Raw genomic sequence first — 26,649 nt, forward strand, 5'->3', positions numbered from 1 at the left:
AAACAGAGATTATCTAGTAATGTTGCCAAACTTAGGTTACTGTTTTTGGTGCAATAATTTAGTATATTTTTCAAGGTTTTTCCCACTGTCATTTACTATTAGTAATATTCCTTTCTTGATTGGTACGGCTAAAATTTATATATACTATCATCTTTAGGAACTCTTGGAGCATTGATAGGTCGAGGAGGACAAAACTTGTCCCTTTTTTCAGAAGGAGAAAAACGGCTTAGGAATTAGTCATGTTAACATGGCAAAAATGTACAGGAAATTGCAAAATTTATACATTTTGAAACAAACGTTAACACTAAAAGTCAGCGTCGATTTGTCAAGGCAGCCTTAGAAAACTTTCCGGTAATTTCCTTTGCAAATTGTAGACAGGAAATCACTTGGCACGTAAGATCCCTGCGGGGCATTCCCCGGCAAGGCTATTCTCGGGAGCCTCGCGTGTAAGAGCAGTCTATCCCTCGGCTCAAACTGAGGGGCACCACGAGCCAATGAGCCCAGCGCTTGCCCCGCTTCGCCAATCAAAATTCACGGCGACCTCCTCGACCCGCCTTTTGTCCTCGCCGGTCCGTCGGCTGCGTCACTTTTTCCCTTCGCCAATCGCCGAGTTCCCCGCGGGCGTCATCACCTACGCAAGAGCCCTCTCCGTTCAGCCAATGGGGCCGCGGGTGCGGGGCGGAGTCTCCCGACGGAGGTTTTATAAGGGGGCTCCCCCCCGCCTTCAGCCATTGCTCCGCTCCTCCCCTGCCGGCGGCTTCTGTGCGGCTCGCGCAGCGACTATGGCGCCTCTGGGGTACCCGCGCTTGCTCCTCCGAGCCTCCGCCCAGGCCGCTTTGGGAGGGGGCTGCGGCTGCAGACGCCTGCCGAGGGCTGCGCGCCGCCTGCACCTGACGGCTGCCAGGTGAGCGAAGGGGGCGCGATCCGGGCTCCGCCGGGAGAGCCTCCGAAGCCCGGCGCGGTGTACCGGAGGGCGCTGCCCGGGGCTCCCGGTCCTTCGGCGGCTGCCTCTCGGGGGCGACCGAGCCGCGCTGGGCTCGCGGAGGATGGGAGCGCGCCGGGCCCCCTAGTGGCCGCTCGCCGCGCTGCCGGCTGATGAAATCTTGCGGGCTGCTTGCACCGCCCGCCCCCTCCTCTCCTCTCCTCTCCTCCCCCGGCGGCAGTTGCGGGGCAGGCGAGGCGGCGGAGGAACCGGGCTGCCCGGCGGGAGTGCTTGGCGGATCCGAGTCCTGCCCAGAGCCTGGCTGCGGCCGATGGGTGCCAGTCCCAGCCCGCCTCCCGGGCAAAGGGAGCCGGCTCGGAGCTCCCCGTTCGCTCCCTGCGCTGCGCGCCCAGCCCCGGATTCCCCCAGCGGGCGTTTCTCTTTTCTCGCCCCCACGAAAACCTCCCCGAGGCAGGACAACCTTGACAGCCTAGTTGCAAGTGTGGAGCTCGTTATCCCGAAAGCCCCCCGAAGCAGGAGGCGCGCCGCCCGCCCGCCCGCCGCCCTTGGAGCTCCCTTGCCCGGGGGGGGGAAGGGGGGGGTCGCTTGGCTTGTGCGCCTTTTGCAAGGAGATCAACTCAAGGCCCTCAGTAAGAAGCAGGCTCTGGTCCCGACAATTCGCCCTCTCGAGTAATGGGGTCGTCTGAAAGACTTTCCGGCACAGAAGTCCCTGAATTGCCCAGTGGCCGCTTGGCTGAACAGGTGCTCAGTGGGGAAGGCAGCTTTTGGGAACCTCAGAAGGAGGAGAGCAAAGCTCTGTTTAAGGCTCCTGTAGGAAGTTCGTAGAGAAAACCTGCATACGCCAGAAAGCAGGATAGTAAACAAAGAGGAAGTTCAGTACCAGGAGAACCCAAACATTAGAGCCTCCGGTCTCTGGTTCAGATCTCTCTCGGCCGTCTCTGCCTAGGACGCCACAGGCTGTGGAAGGGGGTACCTCGCAGTGTCAGAGGGAGGTTTCTGGGCGTCCTGGCTCAGCCCCCCCCCAGTTGGGGCTCAGCTCCGAAGTTGCACCAGCCTCTGGGCAGCCGCCTTCTTCCTGCTGAGGTGCTGTGTGTGGCCTCCTCCTGCAGAGACCCACTTCGGAGTGGGCGTTGGAGGCATTCATTTTATCTGGCCCCACGTCTGTCAGCTGGGGACAGTGTGCACAAATGGCCTGGGCTGCTTAGGGAAACTGAGGCTCGATTCTGGGAAGTCTGAAGAGCTCCTCCTTTGCAGGAATGAAGCCGTTGTCATTTCTGGACAGAAGCTGGCCCGGCAGATTAGGCAAGAAGCCTGCCACGAAGTGGAACAGTGGGTTGCTGCTGGCCACAAAAGGCCCCACCTCAGCGTGGTTCTAGTGGGAGAAAATCCTGCCAGCCACTCCTACGTGCTGAACAAGACCCGAGCGGCCGCTGACGTGGGTGAGTTTGCCTGAGGTGACTTTCCCAGCTAGCTGTTGAGGCTCTTTCTTAGCTGTAGGGAGTGGGGTAGGCTAAATCTGGGGTGTCGGTCCACCTTCTCTCTGGGCTTCTGCCAGGCAGCGCTTGCTTGAGCAGTTCCGTGGGGCTGTTCTTCAGGGGAAGAAAGGGTGGGATTCTCTTGTGAGGGTTCATCTGCCCCCTCCTCTTGGAGACAGACAGATGCTGCGGCTTCACATCGGGGTCAGTCAGTGTAACATGCAGATTTTAGAACAGTTCAAGCCCAGATCATAAAACAACCAAATGCAGTATAAATCTCAATCAAAGTCTCCAACTTTGGTAGTGATTCCAAAGTCTTTATGACTGGAAAAGAGAATTTAGCAACTGGACAGGAAATTTCAGGCCCTTCAGTGTTTTATGGCAGATGAGGATGGACCTTGCGGGAGGGTTTGTCATTCAAAGCTGCATTCTGGGTTGTTCCTGCAACTGGTAGACGTGGTTGCAGCAGCTAGGACTGCAGTCCTAAAGGAGGATCTCGGACAGCTGCTGAGAGGTGTTCCCTAATTGCATGTCGCCAGCCTCTTCTATTCTGGGCCACGCCAACTGGCATGTGGAGAGGGCGTTTCAAGTAACTTCCATCTCCTTATATTGCATTTGTTTCTTGCAGGAATTAGTAGCGAGACAATCCTGAAACCGGCCTCTGTCACAGAGGAGGAGCTGCTTGATTTAATTGTCAAACTAAACCACGATGCCAATGTCGATGGCTTGCTTGTGCAGCTTCCTTTACCAGGTGAGCAAGTCCTGGGCTTTTGAGGGGAATTTGAATCGGACGTTCCTGACCTTTGGAATGCCCCAAGTTGAACTGTAATGCTGTGAGGTGCCCTGTCCCTTCTGAGTTTTGCAAGTCCAGTCAGTTGCACTTCGTGCAGTAACCCTCTTCCAGATTAATTCCTAGCATCCGGCAACATTTTGCGCTCTTCTTAAGGAAGACTGTCACTTGCTATTAACTCTCCTTGCCAATGTCCCGTTTTGTGGTCAGACATGTGAAATCCGTCACACGGAGAGCCTCCCTTTTCTTGCAGAGCACATTGACGAGCGAAAGGTCTGCAATGCTGTGAACCCTGAGAAGGATGTGGATGGATTCCATGTGGTGAACGTAGGCCGCATGTGCCTGGACCAATATTCCATGTTGCCCGCCACCCCTTGGGGCGTATGGGAGATCATCAAGAGGACAGGTAGGAGCAGGGCACATATCCTGTGGCACAGTGGTCAGAATGCAGCATTGCAGGCTGACTCGGCCTTCCATCCTTCCGAGGCCAGTAAAATGACCCAGATTGTTTGGGGGGGGGGCAACACGGCTGACTCTGAAAGCCATTCAGACTGCTATAAAGAACTGTGGAGTGGTACAGGTAGTCCTCGACTTACAGCAGTTTGCTTAGTGACCGTTCAAAGTTACAACGGCACTGAAAGGGACTTGCGACTGTTTTTCACAGTTGTGACCGTTGCAGCATCCCCAGGGTCACGTGATTTACATTTGGATGCTTGACAACTGACTCATATTTATGTTGGTTGCAGCGTCCGGGAGTCGCCCCCTTTTCCGACCTTCTGACGGTAAAGTCAGTGGGAAATTCAGACTCACTTAAGAACCCTGTTACTAATTTAACAACGGCAGGGACTCATTTAACAGATGTGGCAAGAAACGTTGTAAAATGGGGCAAAACTCTCTTAACAGATTTCCCACTTAGCAGCATAAATTTTGGGCTCAGTTGTGGTCGTAAGTCAAGCACTCCCTGTTTAGAAGCCGTATAAATGCTGTTGGTCTTGCTTATCCCGTTGATGGCGACATTTCCAGGAGGGACTTTTTTGTGTGCTTTACTGCAGGGATCCCAACCTTGGGCAAGAACGTGGTGGTGGCTGGGCGATCCAAGAACGTCGGCATGCCCATTGCAATGCTGCTCCACACCGACGGACGGCACGAGCGCCCAGGAGGTGAGGGGTCCAGAGGGGCTAACGCACAGCTTTGGCAAAAGAGCCAGTTGAGATGTGTTTGTCCTCATTGTGGCACATGGAGGCACTTTTCAGGAGGGGTGACATGGCTAAGGAGCCAGCTTGCGGCCTAAAAGCCAAAGCAGGCAGAGAGCAGGGAGCTGCGGCTTTGTGTTGTCGCATTTCCAAGGTGCTGGGTTCTTGGAATCAAGAGCCCTCTAGACAGGAGGATAGATGTGAATGGCCAGTTGGGGGGGGAGGGGGAGGGAGCATGCTTCTTTCTCCAGGCTGCTATCCATGCACTGTGATATCTTGGGATCAGTTGTCTTCTCAGGCCTGTGCAAACCCGCAAGATCCCTCAACTGTAGCCTGGTCTGAGGGGCTTCCTGTTAAAAGCTGGATTGCTTAGTCCAAGAGTTGTTTTGTGCAGGACAGAATTTATGGTCCTTTCATCCCAAACCATCCCAGATCTTGATCCTAGCATCTATTCTAGTTGCTACCACTATTGACTGTGATGCAGGAATTTAGCAAGTTGTTTGCAAAACTTTCAGGCTCTCTAATAAACACGGCCTTCGTTCATTTCTGCTTTATATAGCTATTAAATGGTGGGTCCAGAGTAAATTGCTCCATTATTATTATTGTTATTTTTATTGTTTTATTGTATTTTATTATTTTTAGGGGATGCAACAGTAACAATTTCTCACCGCTACACTCCAAAAGAGCAGCTCAAACAGCACACAATCCTTGCTGACATTGTGGTTGCAGCTGCAGGTAAGGCCTTGAACGGCTTGTTTGGGAAAGAAAGTTGAAAAAAAGAACCTCCTGAGGGGAAACTGTTGACCCCCAGGTGACCATGCTAGGAAGCCCCTGCAGGGATCCTTCTGCATTCTGGAAAGTAATGTGGAGCCTCTTGGGAGGGGTCCCACACCAAAGGTCTGGCCATGGATCTGCGTTTTCTATCTTTCTTTCAGTTCAGGAAGCAAATCATAGTAGTTTCTTATATTAACTACTGTTTTATTAACTTTCAGGCATTCCCAATCTGATTACAGCTGATATGATCAAAGAAGGAGCTGCTGTAATTGATGTTGGCATAAACAGAATCCAGGATCCTGTCACTGCCAAGCCAAAACTTGTTGGAGATGTGGATTTTGAAGGTAGGCAATTGATTTGTAAGGTCTGGATCCCTTCTTGGGGATTTCAGCTACTGGAGCTATAATATCACCTGCCTCTACATGCTCACTCCAAGGCAGAAGGTAAGTTGTAGTTTTGAGCAAGTTAGAGGGCGAATCTTTGGACAACTTGCATTACTTTTCCAAATGGCAGGAAATGAAGTTGGTGGTAATATAACTAACTAGTAAATACTTTGTCCCCAGAGCCTGTAGTTCTTTCCTGTAACTTTGTACTGGATCTCTCTGTATTTGGAAAAGCTTTTGGTAGGCTATGCAATTTGGAACGTTATTGTGGATCTCTGTATGTGATCTTATTTCAGTAATTCAGGGCAAGTGTTCGGAGAATAAGCGTGCATCATTTGGAGCCTGATCTTGAATTTCTATATAGTTAAAATCTGGAGGCCATTGTGAAAAGGACGAGGGAGGATGCAGGAGGATATTCTATCAACGGGGGACTTAGTTACAAGGCAAGGAAGGGACTTGCAATTCAGAAATTCAGTGCCAATGCAGTTCAGTGGTGAGAAAAGTAAGGTTTTACACAGGCAAGAAAAACTAAATGCACAATTATAGAATATGAGGTACTTGGCTCAACAGCAGTAATTGTGAGAGGGTTTTAGGAGTCCTAGTGGACAATCACTTAAATATGAGCCAGCTGCCAAAAAAGCCAACACAGTCCTAGGCTGCATAGCAGTCTTCCAATATCTGCCACAGAGAAGGGGGGGCGCCTATTCTCCAAAGCCCCTGAAGGCAGAAAAAGAAGCAAAGATGGAAACTAATCAAGGAGAGAAGCAACCTAGAACTAAGGAGAAATTTCCTGACAGAACAATCAGTGGAACAACTTGCCTCCAGAAGTGGTGAATGCTCCAACACTGGAAGTTTCTAAGAAGAGATTGGACAACCATTTTTCTGAAATGGTATATAGGGTTTCCTGCCTGAGCAGGGGGTTGGACTAGAAGACTTCCAAGATCCTTTCCAACTCTGTTATTCTGTTAAGTATACTGCACTACTAAGGCCACACTTGGAATACTGCATCCACTTTTGGTCAGCATGACACAAAAAAGGTTTTGAGACTCTAGAAAGAGTGCAAAGAAGAACAACAAAGATGATTAGGGGACTGGAGACTAAAGCATGTGATGAACGGTTGCAGGACATGATAGCAATCTTCCAGTATTTGAGGGTCTATCACAGAGAAGAGGGGGGGGGGGTGTCAACCTATTCTCCAAAGCACTTGAGGGCAGGACAAGAAGTAACATGGAAGATTATTAAAGAGACATCCAACCTAGAACTAAAGATAAATTGTCTGACAGTGAGAACAATTAACCAGTGGAACAGCTTCCCTCCAGGATGCTCCATCACTAGAGGTTTTAAGAAGAGATTGGATATTTATTTGTCCAGATGCCGCTTGAGCAGGAGGTTGGACTAGAAGCCCTCCAAGGTCCCTTCCAAGTATTATTCTGTTATTCTTAGATCCTGTCATCTAAATGCTGCACTTCTTCTTTCCCTTTTTTCAGGAGTCAAACAAAAAGCCAGTTACATCACGCCAGTCCCTGGTGGGGTCGGCCCCATGACTGTTGCTATGCTCATGAAAAACACCATTATTGCTGCCAAGAAAATGCTGAGAGCCCAGCATCTTGAAACCTTCAGTGCTTGATGATGGACTTCTTGTGGCCAAAAGTGACATTCCAGATTGTCTCCCAACAATAGGCTAGAAGCCCTAGAAGCAATGCAGTATTTATTTATTTGATGAAATGTTTTGGCTAGCTGCTCTGCAATATTTATATAAAGCAATTTTCCTCCAAAGCAGAGTAGCTCCTGCCAGTTGCACACATGATTCCGACCTTTCAAACTGCTATTCTGAAATGCAGGAAATGAGAACACAACTTGAATGGGAAAGTAGGCAGCCTGAAAGAGTAACAAAGGGCCAAAAATGTGTCTTTGTAGTAGAAATGTTTTAGCATACACTTGAACTGACTAACCTCGGCTGAACCCAAGATATAAATTATTTGTTAGGATTATAGTGCAGCTAATCTGGAGTCAAAAGTTACTATTTTCTACAAAGCCATATTTATATTTGATAATGCCTAGCAAAGCAGTTGATAGCCCGATCAATACTCAATTTTTTCCTGTTTTAAAGGAAGAATTGGCTTGAAAGCTTGACGATGCTTAGACAAAATAAGGTGAGCTCTCCGTGCTTATTCCAACTTGCTTTGTGTTTATCTGGCAAGTAGTAATATTGCAGGATGTACCTGAATAAAAACAATTGTTATTTGCTTGTAAAGTCTTGCGTTCCATCATATATTTTGTCCGGCTGAACTTGTGGCTGGCAGTCTGGGAGAAAGCACCAGCTTTTCCTGCTCGACTTTGCAGGTTCCCTCTGCTGCAAGGACAGAATAAGTTCAACTTAAAGACGCTGCAGAATGCTGGGAACATCTCGTCATCACAATGTTCAACAAGGATGCCATCTGATAAGCTAAAATTGCTTCCAGTCTAAGGAATTCCTTTACCCCATAGACTCTGGGGTCCTAAAATATCTTTCCCACAGTGTCTGAGTAAAAATCTCTGGGTTTCTCACTGCTTGAGTTCCACAACTCATCTAAGGTTTATGTTCAATTCTTTAGTGGTGGATAAGGCCCAGGATGGCCCTGTGACCTCCGAGTCTACAACATAGGGGGAAAAGAATGTGGACACTAGAGGGTAGTTTCACTGCCCATGTCCTGTGGGTGCGGCCTCTCGGTGTCGGTATCTTCATAATTGGATCCCATCTCTATCTTCACCTGGGGCACAGTACAGACGGGGCTTCGAGAATAGCTAAAGGCAGGAGAAGACGGGCAGGAAATCTTCAAGTGGAGTGTAATACTACAAGAAAGGCAAATAAATTGGAATTAGGAATCTATCTCAGACAAGAAGTTGTAGTCAGGGCAATTAAGATCAATATTATTTCTTTGCTCTTTATTTCTCTCTAACCAGGCAAGCAAAAATGGTGCCACGGCATGAAAACCGCTGCCTAGTAAAGCTTTTTCTCTCAGTGCCTGAATAGAGTAAGCAATTTTCCCAGTCAGCTCCAGAACGTTCCAGATTAATTCTAAATTCCACTTTATTTTGGGACAGTATAGGACATTTCCTGTCTCTTGCTGTTTATGTTTTGCTATTCTCAAAAGAAGAGGAGAAAGAAGGAGGAGAAAAGACGAGCAATCAAGTTATGAATCAGATTGTGAAAAGCACAATCAGCACTGATATGAAGACATAAAAAGAAAAACTAAATGTTATTGCAAAGCAAATTTCTAGTAATAACTAGAATAACAAGTAACTAAAATAATACAATATTGTTGATCGTTTTTAGGATCCTTGTGCTTTAAAGGAAGAAGATTCATAAATGTCTGGGTTTGACAATCACTCCCGAGTCAAAACTTAAAAAAAAATGTTTGAGTCTCTCTAAGTTGCTAATGATCCCCTAATTTAAGAACCCCCATTTTATGCTAAACATGGTTGACAACTGACATAACTGATTGCTTTTATTGTAGAAAATTTAATACCTACAAACCTACACTGGTAAATTTGAGAGCTGTAAGGAAATTAAAACCCATGCAAACTCCGTGAAATACATTTGTTACCTGTGATCTGGATCAGAATTGTTAGGGGAGGAATCAGAATGCAAAACTCCAACTGGAAGATTCTTCTCCTGGAAGGAAACATAAGATTGCAGGTGAAGCTGTTCCCAGATAAGGAAAAACAAAACAGCCAGTGAAGAGATGAGAAGAAAAGAAAAGGGTGAAAAAGGCAAAACCACTTTGGCGATAAGCTTCCTTTTCCTGGATTCTCTCTGTCACTCAGAAGGAAGATTGGAAGGGGAAGGAAATTAATCCGTGGCTGCACAAAAGCTCAGATCAACCAAGGCCTGAAAAATCAGTAGCCCAAAACTCAGGATGTGATGATGTCTTGAACGAGGAAAGACGGCAAGGATTGAAACATGGGAAGAGTTACATAACTCTCATGCTCAGCCCAGTCTTTTGAGGTTCTTTCCCCTCATTAACCGGCCTGGGGCACATCCACTTGAATGTTCTCATTAGAAGCCTTACTGGAACAGCTGGAACTAACAGCATCTGCATCAAACTGCAATGCTGCCAAAATGACAACATGCAGTGAAATAAACATCTGATGCAAATACATAAGTTGGCACAATTGGAGTGATTTTGCATGCCCACGACCAGAGTCATCCCTAGCATGCTCTGCAAGGAGTGTGGGCCTGGTGCCAGGTGAGCTGGTCAGACACTTGTGCCAAGGCTGAAATACCACCCCATGGCCTTCCTTCCCTCCCTCCCTCCCTCCCTGGGTTTCTAACACACCTCATCAGGGTGCTCCTCCCCGGTTCTTTGGCCTTTCTTTTTCTTTTCTTTCTTCTTGTCATCCACCTTCTGTTTTTCAGGAATAATGTTATCAATCCAAGCCAGATCGTGCTGGGAAAAGACAAAATCCAACATCTTCCGGACTAAAATCAAAGCTAAAATCTGAAAGGTGAGAAACAATATAAAAATAAGAGTGAGCCATTTCTGCAGGTCCCTTGGCTGGGCCACAGCCACCCCGCTCCAAGCTGCTACAATCACTCTCCATTTGGTGCTGAAAAGGAAGGGATTGTGCAGTGCACAGGAGAAAGGGCAAGATTTATTACACTGTACTCAAAATAAGACAGGAGTTGGCCTGGAAGCAAGAGAAAGATTATTCCTCATTGTCATGCTGAGAGACTGCTCTCCTGCAGCCACCACCATTGATTATATAATTATTGGTCACATCGAAGTTGGATAAAACGGCCATTATGGAATTTATTTTTAAAATGGACAATAAGCCGTGCCCTTCATTTCTTAATCAATTTGTGAGCTTATTACCTTTATGAGCTAAAAGAGGCTCTCTTTAACTACAGCTTAGTACCGTACCCCTTTTTGAAGAGGGTTGCTGAAGGCAGCCAAAAGAAGGAAGCGTGGAGTATTTTTTCTGGTGAAATATAAGGATAAAATTTGTGACTTTTAATTTACTACATTTAAAATAATTTGTAGTTTTGTAGTGGGTGGTGTTGGTGGTTGAAATCTTCCGATTTTCCAGAAAAAGGAAAGGAGAAGAAAAAAAGGAAGAAAGAAATAACATTTTTTGACCACTAGAGGGAGACGTCTAATTTTGATTTGGAATCTGTTATTAAAGAGATAAAAAACATTTTTCAAAAGTCTACACAGAAAATCAAATACACAATAAATGCTCTAGTGTTTAAAGGTGTCAATGATACAGAGGAGATTAAAAAAGACTATCAACCCACTGTAGGAAACTATCAACTCACTGTGTCAACTCTACAAATGCTGGATAATTCAAATAACCTAGCTGTACCTTTGGAATAGAAAGCTAACATCAGTTTCTATTACGATGATGGTTTGAATAAAAGCCTCCTAGTGCAATTGAAACAAGAGTGTCAAGTAAATTTACAACTCTTAAGAAGGCAATTTTGGGACTTTTTTCTTCTGGACATCAACAAAGTGGAGAATTTTTTGGGAAAGAAAAGTATGATTGATATCTTAGAGGTGGAAACTTCACAGGCCGAGAACTCCTTGAAGAAAAGTGACACCCTTGAGAGAGAGAAAAAACTCATTCTATGAAGACAAGCTGGGTCGGACACAACTTCGCAACTAACAACAACAACATATGTATACAATAAGTTTGTAAATGTATACCCTTTTTATGTTTTGTTTAGCTTTGTTTGTTCCTGTTGTAAAACTGTGAAAACCCTAAAGTAGTTTTGGAGGTTTTTAAGAAGAGGCTGGACAATCACCTGTCTGAGATGGTATAGGTTCTCCTGCTTGAGCAGGGGGTTGGACTAGAAGACCTCCAAGGTCCTTCTGATTCTATTCTGATTGACTGACCATCAATCGTGATTCAGGCTGCTGCTGATTGATTTAAGAGTGGATCACCACAAAGAGCACATCTTTTGGACCAAGATTTATAAGTGGAACTGGGCCCCAGAGTAAGTTGTAACATGATATGGAGGTGCCTACCATCACAGGGAAGATAATGGCTGCCATGGTGGATTTCAGGATCCAGAGGATGGCCAAGCAGACAATCTGAGTGGTAGTGAACAAATGGATTTTTCGAAGGGGCACGTGGCGCAGGTAGACATAATCTGGCTGGTGCTTGGCTGGCATCAAGAAGAGTTTGCAGCGTTCCCAAAACTATTAAGGGGAAAAAACCAATGAAATATTAATACTGGCTGCAGGCAAAAAGCACTTGGAAAGCGGTAGAAACAGATGCTATTGCCAGCTGCATCTAAGAAAGTGCATCAAAACAGGATTTTTACCAAGAATATCTGAAGGCTTAAAAAGTCAAGATGGCAGCCATATCAGTGCAACTGAAGTATTTACCCACACAACACGTACAAAAAAACACAGGCAGAGCTTTGATTGTGCTCTCCATTGTGGTTGCCATCGATCTTTTGCTCCTATCCTGCTGAAATCCCTGATTGCTATAATTCTTTCCCTTAAACAGATGATGCTAGGTAATAAACTTTTATAAGGCACTTAGCACCAGGTGCTTCTCTACTTTCTTACCATGTTGTGTGAAGTTGAGGTGTACCATAATGTCCTTCCGGACTGTGTCACAAGTGGGGTTTATTAGCTATGGGATTAGGGGAAGAGCCCTCTCATGCACACACAATGTATAAGGTCAAAATCCTGGCTTACCGACCCTGCTTCCTGCCCACATCTCATCTGAATGGCCCACAAAGCTCCTTTCCCCATTCACACTGACTGTAGGACTTGTCAAGTTGCTTTCTCAGTGTTGGAGGCTATTCAGGCATATATGGAGAAGTGCAGCCTTCAGCTCAACTCTGACAGGGATGATTGGCTATGGGTTGTAGGGTCTTCCATGCCTTGCAACCTTCCAACCTATAACTCTGGACTGGACCACACTGCTCTAACAGAGTTGGTAGACAAACTGGGGGTCCCCCTGGACTCATGGCTCCTGGTTGGCACCCATGGCCTGTTGCACCTATTCCTGGATCAGGAGAATCTGCTAATGATCGCTCCCTGTAGGGAATGTAGGCAATGGCCTTGAAGGGCAGAAGAAAGAGCCGGCACCAAAGCCATTGTTAGATAGACACCAAGGCCATTGTTAGATGAGCAGAATTCGACTCTTTCAAGATATTGGTTGGTTTCTTGAAAGGGTCCTTTGGATCTGAAGTCCAGTTTTGTCTCACCCTCTTCCTCCGTGCCTAATAAAAAGCAGGAAGAAGCCCAATCTGGCAAGGTGGCTTCTTGCATGGAAATTCAGTGGTGACCGACAGCACAAATGCAAATCTCCCAGCAGAAGCCCCTGTATTCATACCTGAATGCCATTGAGTGAGGCCACTCCCATGTAGAGAAAGATTCCGTACAGGACTGGCATGGGGATATACTGTGGCAGAGAAAGCAAGCAGCCAGGTAAGGGACACACACACATCGTTGAGTTCCAAAAGGTGAACCCGCTTTTCAGAAATCAACTACTTAAAACTGCAATCTGATACAGGTGGTCCTCGCTTATTGACTGCCTCATTTAGTGACTGTTGGAAGTTATGATGGTGGGGAAAAAAAGCTTTGTGACCAGTCCCCATATTTCCATTGCAGGATCCCAAGTCATGTGATTGCCATTTGTGTGCTTCGCAATTGCCTTGTCAACAAGCAGAGCTAATAGAGAAGGCAGAAGTAAAATGGCAAATTGTGGTTATGGGATGTTTGCTTAACAATCAAGGGGGAAGTGAGGTCATAAGTCCATTGTGGTCACATGATTCCCATTCCCAAGGCACTTACTGACCAAGTTGCCAATCCCAGTTATGGTCACTAACTAAGGACTAGCTGTACTGCACGGAATGAATTTTATTTTGAGTAAATCGCTATTAATCTCGGCTGTCATTTCAGGGGGTGGTTTAAAATGTCTGGGCCATTTGCTGAGTCCACATCACGAGGCTAAGACACTTTACCTTGAGGATAGGTGCCAGGAAGACCGAAATCCCAGTCAGAATGAAGACAGCAATCCCTGTGACTCTCTGCTCCCTGTTGGAGATCAGAAGGCAGAGGTGGAGTTCTGTCCTTGAGTGTCACGTTTACATATTTTATAGATTCCCAGGTTTAACTTCCGGTGTGGCTGATGTTGAAATATCACTCACCCCAATATTCCATGGCGTTTGTTCCAGAGGAGTTGCAGAGTTCAACCGCAAAGAGCAGAAAGCAAATCTGGAGCAATACCTATTTTCACCCAATCCTTATGCTGTGGCTGAGAGATGCAGCTCTAGAGGATTGCTTAAGTGTTTTCCCACCATCCCAGCATTGTTGCATCCTTGACTCAGGTGAGAAAGACCTTTTCAATGGCTTCCAAGAAATCCTCACCTCACTCCCAGGAACTGCGGTTGTTCTCCTGGTGCGCTGGTCTCTGTCTCCATCTTCAAACTATCAATGTGCGCTATGGAAATTACGGTGGCTGCCACATACCAGGGCAGCCCCATGAATGAACACACCGCCAAGAGGACTCCAACCCAGAACAAGTCCAAATGGTAGCCTGAAGCTTTCTAAAACAAAGAGGTAAGGACAGTTGAACAAAGGGGGGAAGGGGGCAAACCCCCCCCAAAAAACCTCTGAGTTGTAAAGTGTGCTAAAGTTTTTTCTTCGTCCAAAGTAAGAGAAAACCAAAATCAATATACCACAATCCAGTTTGATTTTTTATTGGCCCTTTGAGACGTGCAGGGATGTGACTCAAATACACAACCCAACGTAATAGATAGGGAAGCAGAAGGAATGATGAAAACTCTTCTGAGCACTCACTGGTTAACTTTGCCAACAGTTACTTTCTTAGCTGGATAGGCAAATTAATAAATACAAAATTCAAACATTTCCTTGGTGAGCACAATATGTTGGTAAACTATTATACCCAAACAATACAACATGCCATAGAAAGCTAACCAAGTTTAAAATAAACCCAATTAGATTCTCTGTTTTAAGCTGATCTTGGTTTACTGTATCGTACCAACTCCATTGCCTCGTGTCTGAATCCTTGCCCAATGTGATAGACATGGGGTTGAACGGCATCCCAACCTTCTTTGTGTTTACCAAGTCACAATCGCAGTGTACAAGAAGACAGAAGAAAAAACAGACCTTCAGCTTGTGCTCTTTTCTGTTCACAATGACTGCTGTAATTTGCTGGTCCATGAAGATCAGGATCGTGACCAAAAGAGCTGGAAGGGCACTTGCCAAGTAGATCCACCAGGGGTTTTTTCCAAAGGGGAACACAAACCATCCTCTATCCAGGCGGGTGGGCTAGAAGTAGAATTCAGAAAGAGCGGGTTATCGGAGAGACTCGGGCAACCGAGAGGCTTTATGCTCCTTATAGGCTCCCTTTTATGTGCTTGCTCCTATCCTCAGCTGGCTCCTAAGCTATACACGGCTCAGAACATATACTGTATATTCTGCCATGGGCAGAAAAGTCATTTCTCTCTCTCTTTACTTTTTGACATGAGAAGCCCTAAGAAGAATGTTTCCCAAGGCAACCATCGAAAAATGGATCACTCCAAAACAACACATTCTTCAGAAATCCATATACCATGCTGCACAGCCAAGCACTTGCCTGGGCGAAGCAATTTGGGAGCCTTTTTTTTAGCCAAGGTGTAGCATTCATTTATTTACCTTAAATTCTGTAGGCACTTGCAGTTTTGGAGTGTTCATCCCACACAAAACATCAAGACCAACAAACATTAGTATGGACATGAAGATAGAGAAGTCACTAATAAATTTACGGAACTAGAAAGAAGGAGAGAAAACACACGTGTACGAGAAATAGCTATGTTAGAACGTCAGCTGGAGAAGAAAAGAACTTCATGCAATCCTTTGGCTGTCAGAGAGAAACACAAAACAGTCTTTTGCCAACATTGCTTTCAGTCGAGCCCTAGTAGGTTACTTGCTACCACCAGAGTCCCCACTGACTGTGAAATTAGGATAGTGAACTTCTTTCTGCTCCCCTTCAGAGGAAATGGAAAAGCAAAGGGTGACCAAGGGGACGCTGCCTCCTTGGAAGTGGTTCCAGAAATGCTGCCACAATCCAGAAAAGGTCTAGCTCTGCTGGTGCAATTTGCAGGGACACAGGCCAGCTTCTCCCGTTGACCCCCCTGGTTGCACATCAGTGCATTCATCTCAAGTATCCCCCCCCAGTTCATTTTCAAGTAGAACCTTGAGGATGTAGGAAGCTGAAGCTACTAGAGAAAGCAATCCAAGGAACAGGACACCGGAGCAGAGAGAGGGAAGGGTGTGTCAAAACCTAGTTGGGTATCCAAACCTTAATGATACTGGGCACATGCAACTTGGGAGTATCCAGTCCAAAACAGAGATCTATTCCACAGAAGAACAAGATGGAGAAGACAATGGAAAAGTCAGCAATTAGGCCCCTGACCTAAAAGTGGAGGGTTGAAAGGAAGAAAAAAAAAGAGAGCAAGTTATAGGGCATTACAGAACATTATTTAATGTCTTCTGGAAGAGGAAGACCTTTTTTTGACAGCCAAGTCATTGCTTGGAAAATCTTACCTTGGTTGGAAAATAGCGGCTAAACTTGAACTTTTTCAGAGTCAGAGTCATGGAATATGTTCCAAAGAAGAGAATGAAAGACATGAGAGCCAAATCAGGGACAAATTTACAAGACGTCCCCACCAGACTTCCTCCATATTTCAGGCACTCCTTTTTGCTCAACTGAGTCCAGTCCAGAACTGTTACATTAATAGGGTTATACTTGAAGGATAAGAAAATAAACCATATTATTCAGGTACTGAAGTAAGTTAACTCCTACATGCAAGAGATACAAGCCTGCTAATTCTTTTAAATATTATATATAACAGAATAACAGAGTTGGGAAGGGACTTCTGAGGTCTTCTAGTCCAATCCCTGCTCAAGCAGGAAACCCTATACCATTTCAGACAAGTGGCTGTCCAATCTCTTCAGTGATGGAGCACCCACATCCTCTGAAGGCAAGCCATTCCACTGGTTGATTGTTCTCACGGTCAGGAAATTTCTCCTCAGTTCCAGGTTGCTTCTCTCCTTGATTAGTTTCCATCCGTTGCTTCTTGTCTGGCCTTCAGGTGCTTTGGAGAATAGCTTGACCCCCTCTTCTTTGTGGCAGCCCCTGAGATATTCGAACACTGCTATCTCTAGTCCTTTTCACTAGAGTAGGCATACCCAATTCCTGCATATATGTATCTATATATCTATATCTATCTGCATATTACATGTGTATTTTGCATGCAGGGGTTTTCCAAAGTTATCAGTTTAAGTGTGCTTATCAGGAAGTGGATGAGAAACAATTCTGATCATTGCCATTAAATGGTCAGGGTTGATCACTGGAACAAGGAACAGCTCTAAGAGGTTCTAACCGATGTCTCTCTGCACTGATTAGATAAGGGATGGACCAACCTTTTGAGGCCCAGGAAGCTGCCACCCACCACTGATGAGAAAAGAGAGGTACTATAATCAGGTTTTGCTCTTGCGGTTATAACGCTACACAAAGATATACACCGTATTTTGGATTGGTAGGTGGGAAGAAAAGAGAGGAAAAAACTTACCATAGAAATATTAACATTGTTTGGTGCCAATGGAACTGAAGCATTGAACAATGTTGTATTTGCTGCAGAAAAGGAGTTTGTAATTATTAGAAAATATATTAAGAAAAAATATTACTCCATAATACAATATAATATTTTTCGTTTGAACCTTTTGAAAAATTCTCTTGGCTACACATATTAAAGGGGTCTAATCAGCTTCATTTTTGATCACCATCTCACCATCCGGAAAACCCGTTTCAAGTATTTATAGAACTCTCTGAGTTTGGAATCCAATGAAAAGAAGAGCTGTAAGAATTACATTCCCACAGCTTGTAAATAAACAACTGCTTATATGAACAGTTCAATAAGCTACAATGTTGTTCTAATTCGTGCAGAAACGTCTCCCTAATTAACCTAAGATGTGCTCTTTCAACTGGCATCTGAGAAAGCAAGGAGGAGGCATCTTTGATTCCAATTTAGTCCGAGGACAGAATTCATAGCTGGGGTGGGTCCTATCTACATATTACTTTCTTCTCCAGATGTTTTTGGTGACAACCAAAATCCACTATGCAGTAATATAGAGACACCTCAATCAACACCAATGTGATCTAATCATAGTGGATCTAGATGGTCTGTACTGTCACAGAGTTCTGAGGGGGATAACTCCGTGGTGCCAAGATCCCTTTAGGTCTCATCATTGGGTGGTGTGCTTATTATTTTTAAGATGGAGAGGAGCACCGTGGCATTGCTTGCTTTCCGTTGCCTGAAAATAACCTCTAAAGGCCAAGGCCTTACCCAGAGTTGCTTTACAGGGAGAGCAGAAAGTGTCGGGGCCAATATTTCATTTGACTTCCTCGCTTCGCCAGGGAGGCCAAATCCCTCTGCTGTTTTGCAAGCTGCATTGATTACCAGTTTGCTTCTGGGTCCAATTCAGGGTGTTGATTATTACCTTTAAAGCCCTATATGGCATAGGCCCAGGGTATCTGAGGAGCCATCTCACCCAAATGGGATTAGCCCGTCCCATCCAGGCTGGCAGAAGAGGCCTGCTACAGATCCCATCTGCTGAGGAATTCTTGGTCCCAACCTTGTGGAACACTCTGCCACCAAAGGTGAGACCTACTCCCATCCTTTTGACCTTCCAGAAGGGTAATAAAAGTCGCTTTTGCCAGTGTGAAGTTGAACGAGGAACCTCTAAGTTTATCCAGGTCATCCGTCTGAGCTATTGCTGCTCCTCAGGGGACCCTGGTCAAAGAGACACAAAAGCACAAGCAGCCAGAAGCCTCTCTTTGGCAGGCTCCCTTTTTCTTTGGCAGGCTGTGAATATGTCCTCCGGCCTAGGGATTATGGGATGATCATCCTGGCAAGAGAGCAGAGCAGGAAGGCAGGGCGTGTTGTGGGTCCCAGGAGCCAAGGGCCTGGCATCTGGTGGGACCTAGAAAAGGAGCCTCCATTTGGAACGTCATTTCCCGAGAGGTCAGTTTGGGTCCCCACCTTGTTGCTTTTCACAAGGTCTCAAAGACATGGTTTTGTCAGCAGGCTTGGGGGATCCCCTTCAGAGCTGATCAAGTGGCTTGTCTATTTTGTTGTTACCCTCACAGGATGGGGGGGTGTTAAATTGTGGGGTTTTATCTGTGGAATTTTAATGCAGGATAATTTTTTCTGGAGGCAAACAACGTTCACACAATTAATGGAGAAGCAGTTGCTGGTTTAGAATCAGATTTCCTACTGCAGAGAAAGTACTGAATTTCAGAGGAAAAATATAAAGAACTGGACAAAAGTGGGATAATTCTTGCTATTCATTCCAGATTTTTTAAATGTTGCTTCTCCCTACACCAGAAGTTTTCTGAAAAACAGACATTCAGGTGGCTTTTAATAATTTCAAGCGTAAAATAACTAATTATTTTATTGGATGAATAATGCTTTTTTAATGGCTGATTTAATGCTTTATGTAGGTTGCGTATACTAAAGTAGAAATAACAATAAAAATAAGAGTATCAAATATTTAATAATATTTATAAAATGATACTCACTTGAGAATGAAACCAGCCAAATAGAAGGGTGCAGCAGAGACAAATATGGTATAAATAAGTTACAGTAATCAAAAAACGTTGATTTGCAAAAATAAGAGTAATAAAAAAATTAAGAGGTCTTAAAAGAATGTTATGGATACTCCCCAGTGGTATCTTAGAAGGGAGGTCAAGAAAATGGGTGCAGTAGCACAATAAAAGCCGCCCCTTTTGTGGGTCAATACAAACATGTACAAAGGAGCGGAGCTTCAATCTGATATTGAGACTACATCAAGATTTTTTATTCCCCAGTCTGAATCCACTGACATTATGGAACGGTGAGAAACTTAAATGGGATTCAGTTTTAAACAGCTGAAATAGAGGATAGAAAACATTACTGCTATTTTCATCTACAAGCTAAATACCAGTGCTTTTTTTCTAAAAAAAAAAAAAAGGTGCCGGAACTCACATAAGTCATACAACCCGCCTTGCCTACCCTACAAGGTTCCATCCAAAAAAGGTGCCGGAACTCCGTTCTGGGCGTTCTATGAGAGAAAAAGCCCTGCTGAATTTGAGCATATTTTAGCATATCAGGGATTGGTTCTGGATTCTTCACAGCCATTGAGCACATATCTAGATCACAGGGATTCCTGACAAAACATCACCTGCTGTTTGGCCTGCAGGGTTGTAGGGTCTACAAGGCTCCTCTAGAAGACACTTCCATAACTACACATGCCAAGCTGCAGCCAGAGATGTGGCCTGAGGTGCAATCACAATGCAGATGATACCAGCTCTGTCTGTCTTTTATTTTTCCAAACTCTTTAACTACATTCTCATTTTATGGTAATTCATATCATCTTAGATTTTGATGAACAACATGCTGCTGCCTAGTTAGTATGGCATTTTTATTTTGTATTTCATTTGACCAGAATTCTCACTGGATCGCTAAAGGAATGTTTAACATTGTTCTTCTTTGCACTTCTAATATTGAATCCATTTTGTAAGATAACAAAAGCAAGGTTTCTCAAATGGTTTTTTAAAATATCTCTACAGTGAAAAATAGATTCATTAAACCTAAGTCAGGTTGGTAAAATCATGCTTTAATTATCTTTGCCCTTCTTTCCATTTCTCATGCTGATAACATTTCATGAGTTTTAATAAAAATCAAGTTTTGTCAAAATTGTTATTTAGGTCTCTATTACGTAAAAGAGAGATTCTGAAAACCAAGTGATTGTCCTGATATTCCTTATTAGAGAGGACATGGACCTAGAATTTCATTGATTTGGAAATGGTATTTTATATTCAATACAAAATACATCAGAGGATTTGCTAAACATAGAACGATCATTATGTTGAAACCAACAACAGAAGCTTCCTGTACTACACTTAGATCCCCAGTCAACTTAGTAAAGGTTTAATATCGATTCCATTTTGACCATTCTGAATGGTTAAGCATGGCTGGTGTTAACTATCCCATGGTTAGCATGTCTGCTATGAACTGCAGTTTGTGATGTGCAATAATAAAGGAAACGCCTTCAGATTTGTTCTATGCATATCTATTAAGCCAAAGAGAGATTAGATTGATTGTAACCAGCTGCTTTTCCTGATTCCCTTTGCTAGGGAGACCACATTTCAACATCTCTTTTTCAACTCTGATGTTTGACTGAGCCGGGAACCGTAGTTGTAACTATGATATTCTAGTAGAATATAAAAATGTGTGTCTCCTTCAAATTTGAGGTTTGCCTGAGCTGGGAACCTTGATTCTAAAAGGGAATTCTGCATTCACTATAATAGGCCCCATATGAATTGCAACTTGTACCTTTGAATCTCTCCTAAGACAAAAAAAGAATCCTGAAACCAAGTGGGAGAACATGATTACATGTCTCTTTTTCAAATTTGAGATATGCCTGAGCTGGGTACCTTAATACCTGTTCTTTGCAAAGTTCTTTGGAAGTCATTTTCAATCTTTGGAAGTCATTTTCAAAAGTGCACAATATTAAGCATGAAACAGTGCTCTGTTACAAAGGGTAATGCAATGCACTTACCTGCATCTGGAGCTACGCATTCACATTTATACATAGTCACATAGTCTGGGTTGTAGTCGACATTGATAGGGTAGACCTTAAAGGCTCCAATCATCTTTTTAATGGCATCATAGATGAAGATGAAGCTAATCAGAGTGGAGAACCCTTCTTCAGTGAAGCGAGTGATGTACTTAATTATGAAGCTGGCATCTGTGGCCACCAGAAAAAGGCACTGGGCTGCTGAGTGCAAGCCGATCCAAAGGCGAAACTCTAGGTAATCGATACTGTTACCTCTGAGGGGGAGAACAGAAACACTTTGTTGATCACAACAGCACAACTGCAGCCGCAGCCACAGCAAGGTATTATATTCTGGCAGTGAAAAAGTATGGCAACAGAAACACATTGTTGACACTACCATAAGTAAACTTCAATGCCTGCAGAAATGTACCTGACATTCTGAAGCAGTTTAGATGCAGCGGCCCCACTGTGTCCTTGCGGCAAGCCAGTCTGAAAGGGCCACCCAAGAAAGCAGAAGCGGCTACTCGTGTAACATTGTAGGTGAGCAAGTTGATGTTCTTCGTAGTCTGTTTGCATGGCATATATGGGAGAAGGCAGCGGGCAGCATCTTGGCAAAAGAGGGCAGAGAGTGGGGCTCTGCCCTCTGGATGTGGCCTAACTGGTAGTACCTGATAAATGTGTGAGTTTCTCACAGGTTGGGCAACGTCTCCTATTCTGAAGAGCTGCAACCGTTATATGTGTGAAAAATGGTCATTATTTTTTTCAGTGGCGTTGTAACTTTGAACAGTCACTAAATGAACTGTTATAAGTTGTAATTGGACTAATTTCTTGGACTAATTCCATTTCATTTCTTGAGCTAATACTGCCCAAGAGGCAAAGAGAACCATGAGGAATTGTGGCCAGTACTTTGTGATGCCCAAAGACTGCAAAGGATAATTGTTCCCTGTCCAGTTGGAAAGGGTAACTTTCAACACCTCCCCCCCCCGCACACACACATCATGTCAACTAGGCATGGATTTCTGAAGCCACCAAAGAGGCCTTCGCTTACTTGCTGAAATCATACAGCAGCTTTTCAAAGATGAGGATGGGCCCTGTGCTGCTCAGGATGATGAGGGGCTGCCCTGCCAACAGGCAAAACGCGGAACCTGCAATTGCTGTTCCCAGGAAGCTCTCCATGACACCCTGGTGGGAGAAACAGAACCATCTGAATCATTTTCAGAAGCAGGGGCACCGTCTGAGTACAATAAAGAGTGCAAAGCATGCCTCATGCACTCTGGTGACCCTCCCAGCACTTTTCCCTATCTATAGACAGGGATGCCCCTCGCCCTGTGGAAGCCCTCTGTATATCTTGTGTTTCAAGGGTCCTTTTAGCTATGGGGGCAAAATCTGTAGAGAAGGGACATTATCCTTGAGGGTGATGAGGAGCCCACATGCCACCACGTTAGGAATCATAGATGGACACAGATGAAGCCCCCAAGTTCTTCCAGTCTGTTTTCCTTCTCCGTGTTCTAAAATATTGCCAGGGGATCCATTGGCTGGTGCCTGTAAATTCCCAGGAACTTTTATTTCTAGGCGCACTGAAGGGAGTATAGTAGTTGTGATTTTCAGGCTGGATATTCAAACTTCAGCTGACGCCTCAAAACAGAACTGAAGGGTGTGCGACAGTGCCAAAGCCTTCTTATTCCTAGCTGCTCAGGCCTTCAGATGTCAAGGACCAAAATAGTATGGATTTTACAATGCAAATGTAGAGAATTTGGGGGGGCTGTTTGGGAGGCTGGCCTGAACTTGCCTGGTAGTTGTCGGTAGCGTCCCCCAACAAGCCTCCAAATGTAATGGCGTTGGCAATGCAACCCAGGTAGATGAAGAGCACAGCAGAGATCGACTGGATATGGAAGCCATCGTAGAAGTCACTGGGGAACCAGGGCAGTTTCCTCTTGAGATCCAAATACAGCCCCCCGCAAAACCTGAAAAGGAAGGAGGGTTGGCTGTGCTCTTGTTGTACTGAAGGGCTTTCCTGTTCTGGGCCAGAGAAGTTCAGTTTTATCCCTTAATTTAGGCCCACAAATTATTCTGCTGCTGCTGCTGCTTATGGAAACATCCTTTCTCTCCCTACTGATTTCACCAAGCCCCCCTCTTACTGACCATCTTTTATTTGCCCTCCTGGATCTTGCCCTGCTAGGGAAGGGATGATCTTCCTGAAGGTTCTGTACACAAAATGCCAGAGAAACGGTTGCGCTGCATGAGGCCGCTGGGTAATGTTCATGTCACCCAGTGGTGGCTGAACTACCACAATTTATGTCAATCACATTGGAAGCAGGGATAGGGAGGAGAAGAGTGAGGGGCTGAATCCTCACTTTTCCTTCTATAAAGTACTGTATGTACCAAAGCTGGTTTTACGCATCAGACCTTCGCTGGCCAGACCATAAGAGCTGGGATAGAGTGATGAAGGTTTCTGGAGCTTACACTGCCCTTTTGAGCAGAGACCCTTTTTCCAACATAGACGGAGCAGGTGGGATTCAAACACAGATCTGTAGGCCCATCTTTCTTCTCCAGCAAATGAAGCAACTTCTTCAGGTGCGGAGGGGTATTCAATGCTTCTGAACTCTCCCCCAACAGCAGATTTTTTTCCTTCACTACTGCCAGCTGATTGCAGGGAAGTTTTTCTCACCGTCCAGTCCAGGTCAGCTCCTCTCCGATTTCATGGACGGCAGGAAGATCTTCTTCTTCATTGCCCCCACCCCCACCCCCACCCCCTGCTGCTCCTCCAGCTGCCCCGTTCATCTGGGTCGCTTCGCTCAGAGAAAACACAGATTTCCTAGGAACAAAAGGACGTGGAATATTAGTATGCGAAGAGTGCAAATGGCTTCGTGTATGTAATGCAAGAGGGGCAGCTGAAGGCAACATACAGAAGCCCCCTCGCTATGATGGCTCTGTGACGACTCGATGCCGCTAGCTCAGCACTGCCAGCAGAGGGCGGCCTTCTCACCATCCTTGCGGCCAACTCGCTGCTGCCACCTCTTTGCAGGACATCTCAACACCGGGGACAAGTCACTGCCCCGCATGGGAAGCAATGGGGTGGGATGTCAGCTTTTTTAAAAACTAAAAAAATCCTCCACCTGGGTTTGGACGGAAAGCACTCAGCACATGAGCAGAAACAGAGTGCTTTCCCCCAGTGCCAGGTGGAGGATTTCATGGTGTTTCTGGCTGCGTGTAGAAAGAAAACCAGCTCTGGCAATATGGTGGGAAAAAGATAATTCAAAGAGTAAAACCTTCCCTTCCCTCTCTGACAGTTCAGGTCACATTGCCCAATTAGTCTCCGAACGGTTGTTATGAGAAGAAAGCCTCTGTCCGCCACATCTCTTCAGGGACCTCGACTCTCACCTGGGCAGAAACCCCCTTTCCCCTCTCCCCCCTTGTTACAGTAGGCAAGCTAGAAGCATCGTGGCGCTTCTGATGCAAGGGATCTTCATAGCTTGACACAGAGGTCTTTCTTTCCTAAGGTTTCCCCAAAGCCAGGTGGGTGATTTTTTCTGGCCGCGTGTAGAGTGCTTTCATGCTCTTTCTAGCCATGCACAGCCAACACTGATGCTGTGAAAAGAGTAATTCTGAGATGTTGTTTTTTTCAGTTTGGATGGTCCTGTCCATGCAGCCCATTTCCGTAAAGCATCAGACCCGCAGCTGAATGTGGCTGCAAACTTTGCAATCTGCTTCATGGGCAAGGACTTGAATGCAACTCAAATCAAGTCTTTTTAGATTTTAAAAAAAGCTGATATCCCGCCCCATTGCTTCCCAAAGCCACCCTTATTTGCAGGGCAGCAGAGGCTTCCCGTTTTCACACCCCATCCCACTCGCTTCCCACTCGGTGCACCCGTTACCTCTTCTCTGCAGAGGGCACTTTCTTGGGTGGGTCTATTCGAACGCTTGGATCCCATCCGCCCGGAGGAAGGACTGTGACTTCATCCAAAAACTCATCCAGTCCTGCTATCAGATCTTCTCTGTCTCTTGCTTTGTAGGCTACATCACTGAATAGCTACACTCGAAAATGAAGAATCGTTAGCTAGGAAGCAGTGGTGGAGAGAGCAGCCAATCTCCTGTGTACAAACTCAATTAGCTCCTCACTTCTTGTACTATATTTAAGAACAGTATTGCATGCATGAATGAGAAAACATTCTGACTGAATCACTAGAAGCAAGACAACCACTGTTTAAAATACCCCAAGGAAAGAGTCTTGTATGCCAACACATTTTGGTTCACCCACTTATCACCTCCTTGCACAAAATATTTAGTAGATCTTTGGGATCAATTAGATTGCGTTGTGCTGTTGCATTTGGGGAGCTTCAAGAAAACACTGACAAGGAGGCAGATGGCAAAGACCTGCAAAATTGACTTACATCATCTACCAGAAGGGTGGCAATGGCTCGGCCAATTTCATTGTAGGATTTTGCTTTTCCAGAGGGACCCAGGAGGATAAATAGGAATCTGGTAAAGGAAAGCAAACCAAGATATGAGCGTTTGCAAGCCAGCTCAACACTGCTCCCAGATAACAGGCTCCTGCAGGACAGAATGTCTGGCCCTTTAAATACTGGTAGCTAATAAAAGCATCACAGCCTTGAGGTGGACAGAATATGACTTGTCCTGCTATGACTCTTTGCTAAAAGCTGATTTTGCTCTTTTCACCTGAATAGGCACAAGTCAATATCATGATAATTCACCAGCAGAGTAAGCCAGACACTCGTGCCATTTTAGACCCCAAGGAATACTTGAGATGTCTCTCCTCCTGCCTGGAATGTAGTTTTAAATCAAATAAAAAGACTAGAATGTCTGTGATTCTTGGAAGAAAGGAGAAGAATTCTGAATGGAACATAGTTAAATGCGATTATTAGCTGAATCATCTGATAAGTTAGTGGATGAAATTTTAATAATGGTTTGGAATGGTTTGTATTCTTCACAAAAGTGAGCCAATTCAGGAGACTTTTAAAGCAAGTGTGAATCCAGGATCTATGTAGTATTGCATACAATGAAATAAGATATAACAAATGAATCGTCCCTTTAGGGACCATTTTAGCAACTCCAAATGAAATACAGGAACGGAAATGAAATGGCAGAGATGGGAAATCACCTCCACATCTTAGTCCCATTTCTGTTTTTTAAACTGGAAGAAGGTGCAGAGTGTTTCTGGTGATGGACGTACCTGGTTGGAATAGGCACTTCGGTCATCCCGCCCAACATGGTGGACTGTATAAGCCGGACAAAGGCTACAAAAGGCTTGTCCAGGAAATCCACTTCTCCCACCAGAACATTTGAGGCTTCAGCATTTTTGGGGATCTTCTTCATGAACTTGTTTCTGAGCTGGCGAGAAAAGAATATTTCTCAGAAGGTCAGAAATGTTCCTTCTCTTCTGATTTGTCTTGACGTGCTTTCCTAGCCAGTCCAGTCCAGAGAAAAGGGACATTCCAACGGACACTTTTCTGGTGGAATTCAAGATT

The 26,649-nt window shown here is 45.1% G+C and overlaps 2 protein-coding genes across 2 annotated transcripts in view; one reads left to right on the forward strand and one right to left on the reverse strand.

Annotated features, from left to right (window-relative positions):
• The first annotated feature begins 782 nt into the window (after positions 1-782).
• On the forward strand, positions 783-7,812 carry MTHFD2 (methylenetetrahydrofolate dehydrogenase (NADP+ dependent) 2, methenyltetrahydrofolate cyclohydrolase). The gene is made up of 8 exons (XM_015811103.1): positions 783-904; positions 2,198-2,382; positions 3,047-3,169; positions 3,462-3,614; positions 4,261-4,368; positions 5,044-5,136; positions 5,394-5,519; positions 7,046-7,812. Exons 1-8 carry the CDS (start codon positions 783-785, stop codon positions 7,183-7,185), a joined length of 1,050 nt encoding a protein of 349 aa, XP_015666589.1. The 3' UTR covers positions 7,186-7,812.
• A 409-nt stretch (positions 7,813-8,221) lies between these two features.
• The window catches only part of SLC4A5 (solute carrier family 4 member 5), a 30,175-nt gene continuing 11,747 nt past the window's right edge, over positions 8,222-26,649 (reverse strand). Inside the window, exons 8-25 of the mRNA XM_029283165.1 lie at positions 26,355-26,512; positions 25,555-25,642; positions 25,039-25,193; positions 23,832-23,978; positions 22,953-23,127; positions 22,212-22,345; positions 21,167-21,438; positions 17,137-17,198; positions 16,109-16,309; positions 15,864-15,977; positions 14,690-14,851; positions 13,928-14,106; positions 13,522-13,594; positions 12,891-12,959; positions 11,567-11,740; positions 9,878-10,039; positions 9,146-9,213; positions 8,222-8,342 (exon numbers count right to left, since the gene is read on the reverse strand). Of these exons, the coding sequence (XP_029138998.1) occupies positions 8,222-8,342; positions 9,146-9,213; positions 9,878-10,039; positions 11,567-11,740; positions 12,891-12,959; positions 13,522-13,594; positions 13,928-14,106; positions 14,690-14,851; positions 15,864-15,977; positions 16,109-16,309; positions 17,137-17,198; positions 21,167-21,438; positions 22,212-22,345; positions 22,953-23,127; positions 23,832-23,978; positions 25,039-25,193; positions 25,555-25,642; positions 26,355-26,512 (2,514 nt within the window). The remainder of the gene's footprint in view (positions 8,343-9,145; positions 9,214-9,877; positions 10,040-11,566; positions 11,741-12,890; positions 12,960-13,521; positions 13,595-13,927; positions 14,107-14,689; positions 14,852-15,863; positions 15,978-16,108; positions 16,310-17,136; positions 17,199-21,166; positions 21,439-22,211; positions 22,346-22,952; positions 23,128-23,831; positions 23,979-25,038; positions 25,194-25,554; positions 25,643-26,354; positions 26,513-26,649) is intronic.

The sequence above is a fragment of the Protobothrops mucrosquamatus genome, unplaced genomic scaffold (genome assembly GCF_001527695.2).
Source record: "Protobothrops mucrosquamatus isolate PMUCROS unplaced genomic scaffold, P.Mucros_1.0 scaffold31, whole genome shotgun sequence".
NCBI lineage: Eukaryota > Metazoa > Chordata > Lepidosauria > Squamata > Viperidae > Protobothrops > Protobothrops mucrosquamatus.

What these genes read in the sequence shown, in the direction of transcription:
- MTHFD2 (XM_015811103.1), top strand. Translation starts at nt 783, where the DNA reads ATGGCGCCTCTGGGGTACCCGCGCTTGCTCCTCCGAGCCTCCGCCCAG. An exon ending in GGAGATCATCAAGAGGACAG is followed by an intron (nt 3,615 to 4,260) that starts GTAGGAGCAGGG and finishes GCTTTACTGCAG; the next exon opens with GGATCCCAACCTTGGGCAAG. An exon ending in TGGAGATGTGGATTTTGAAG is followed by an intron (nt 5,520 to 7,045) that starts GTAGGCAATTGA and finishes CCCTTTTTTCAG; the next exon opens with GAGTCAAACAAAAAGCCAGT.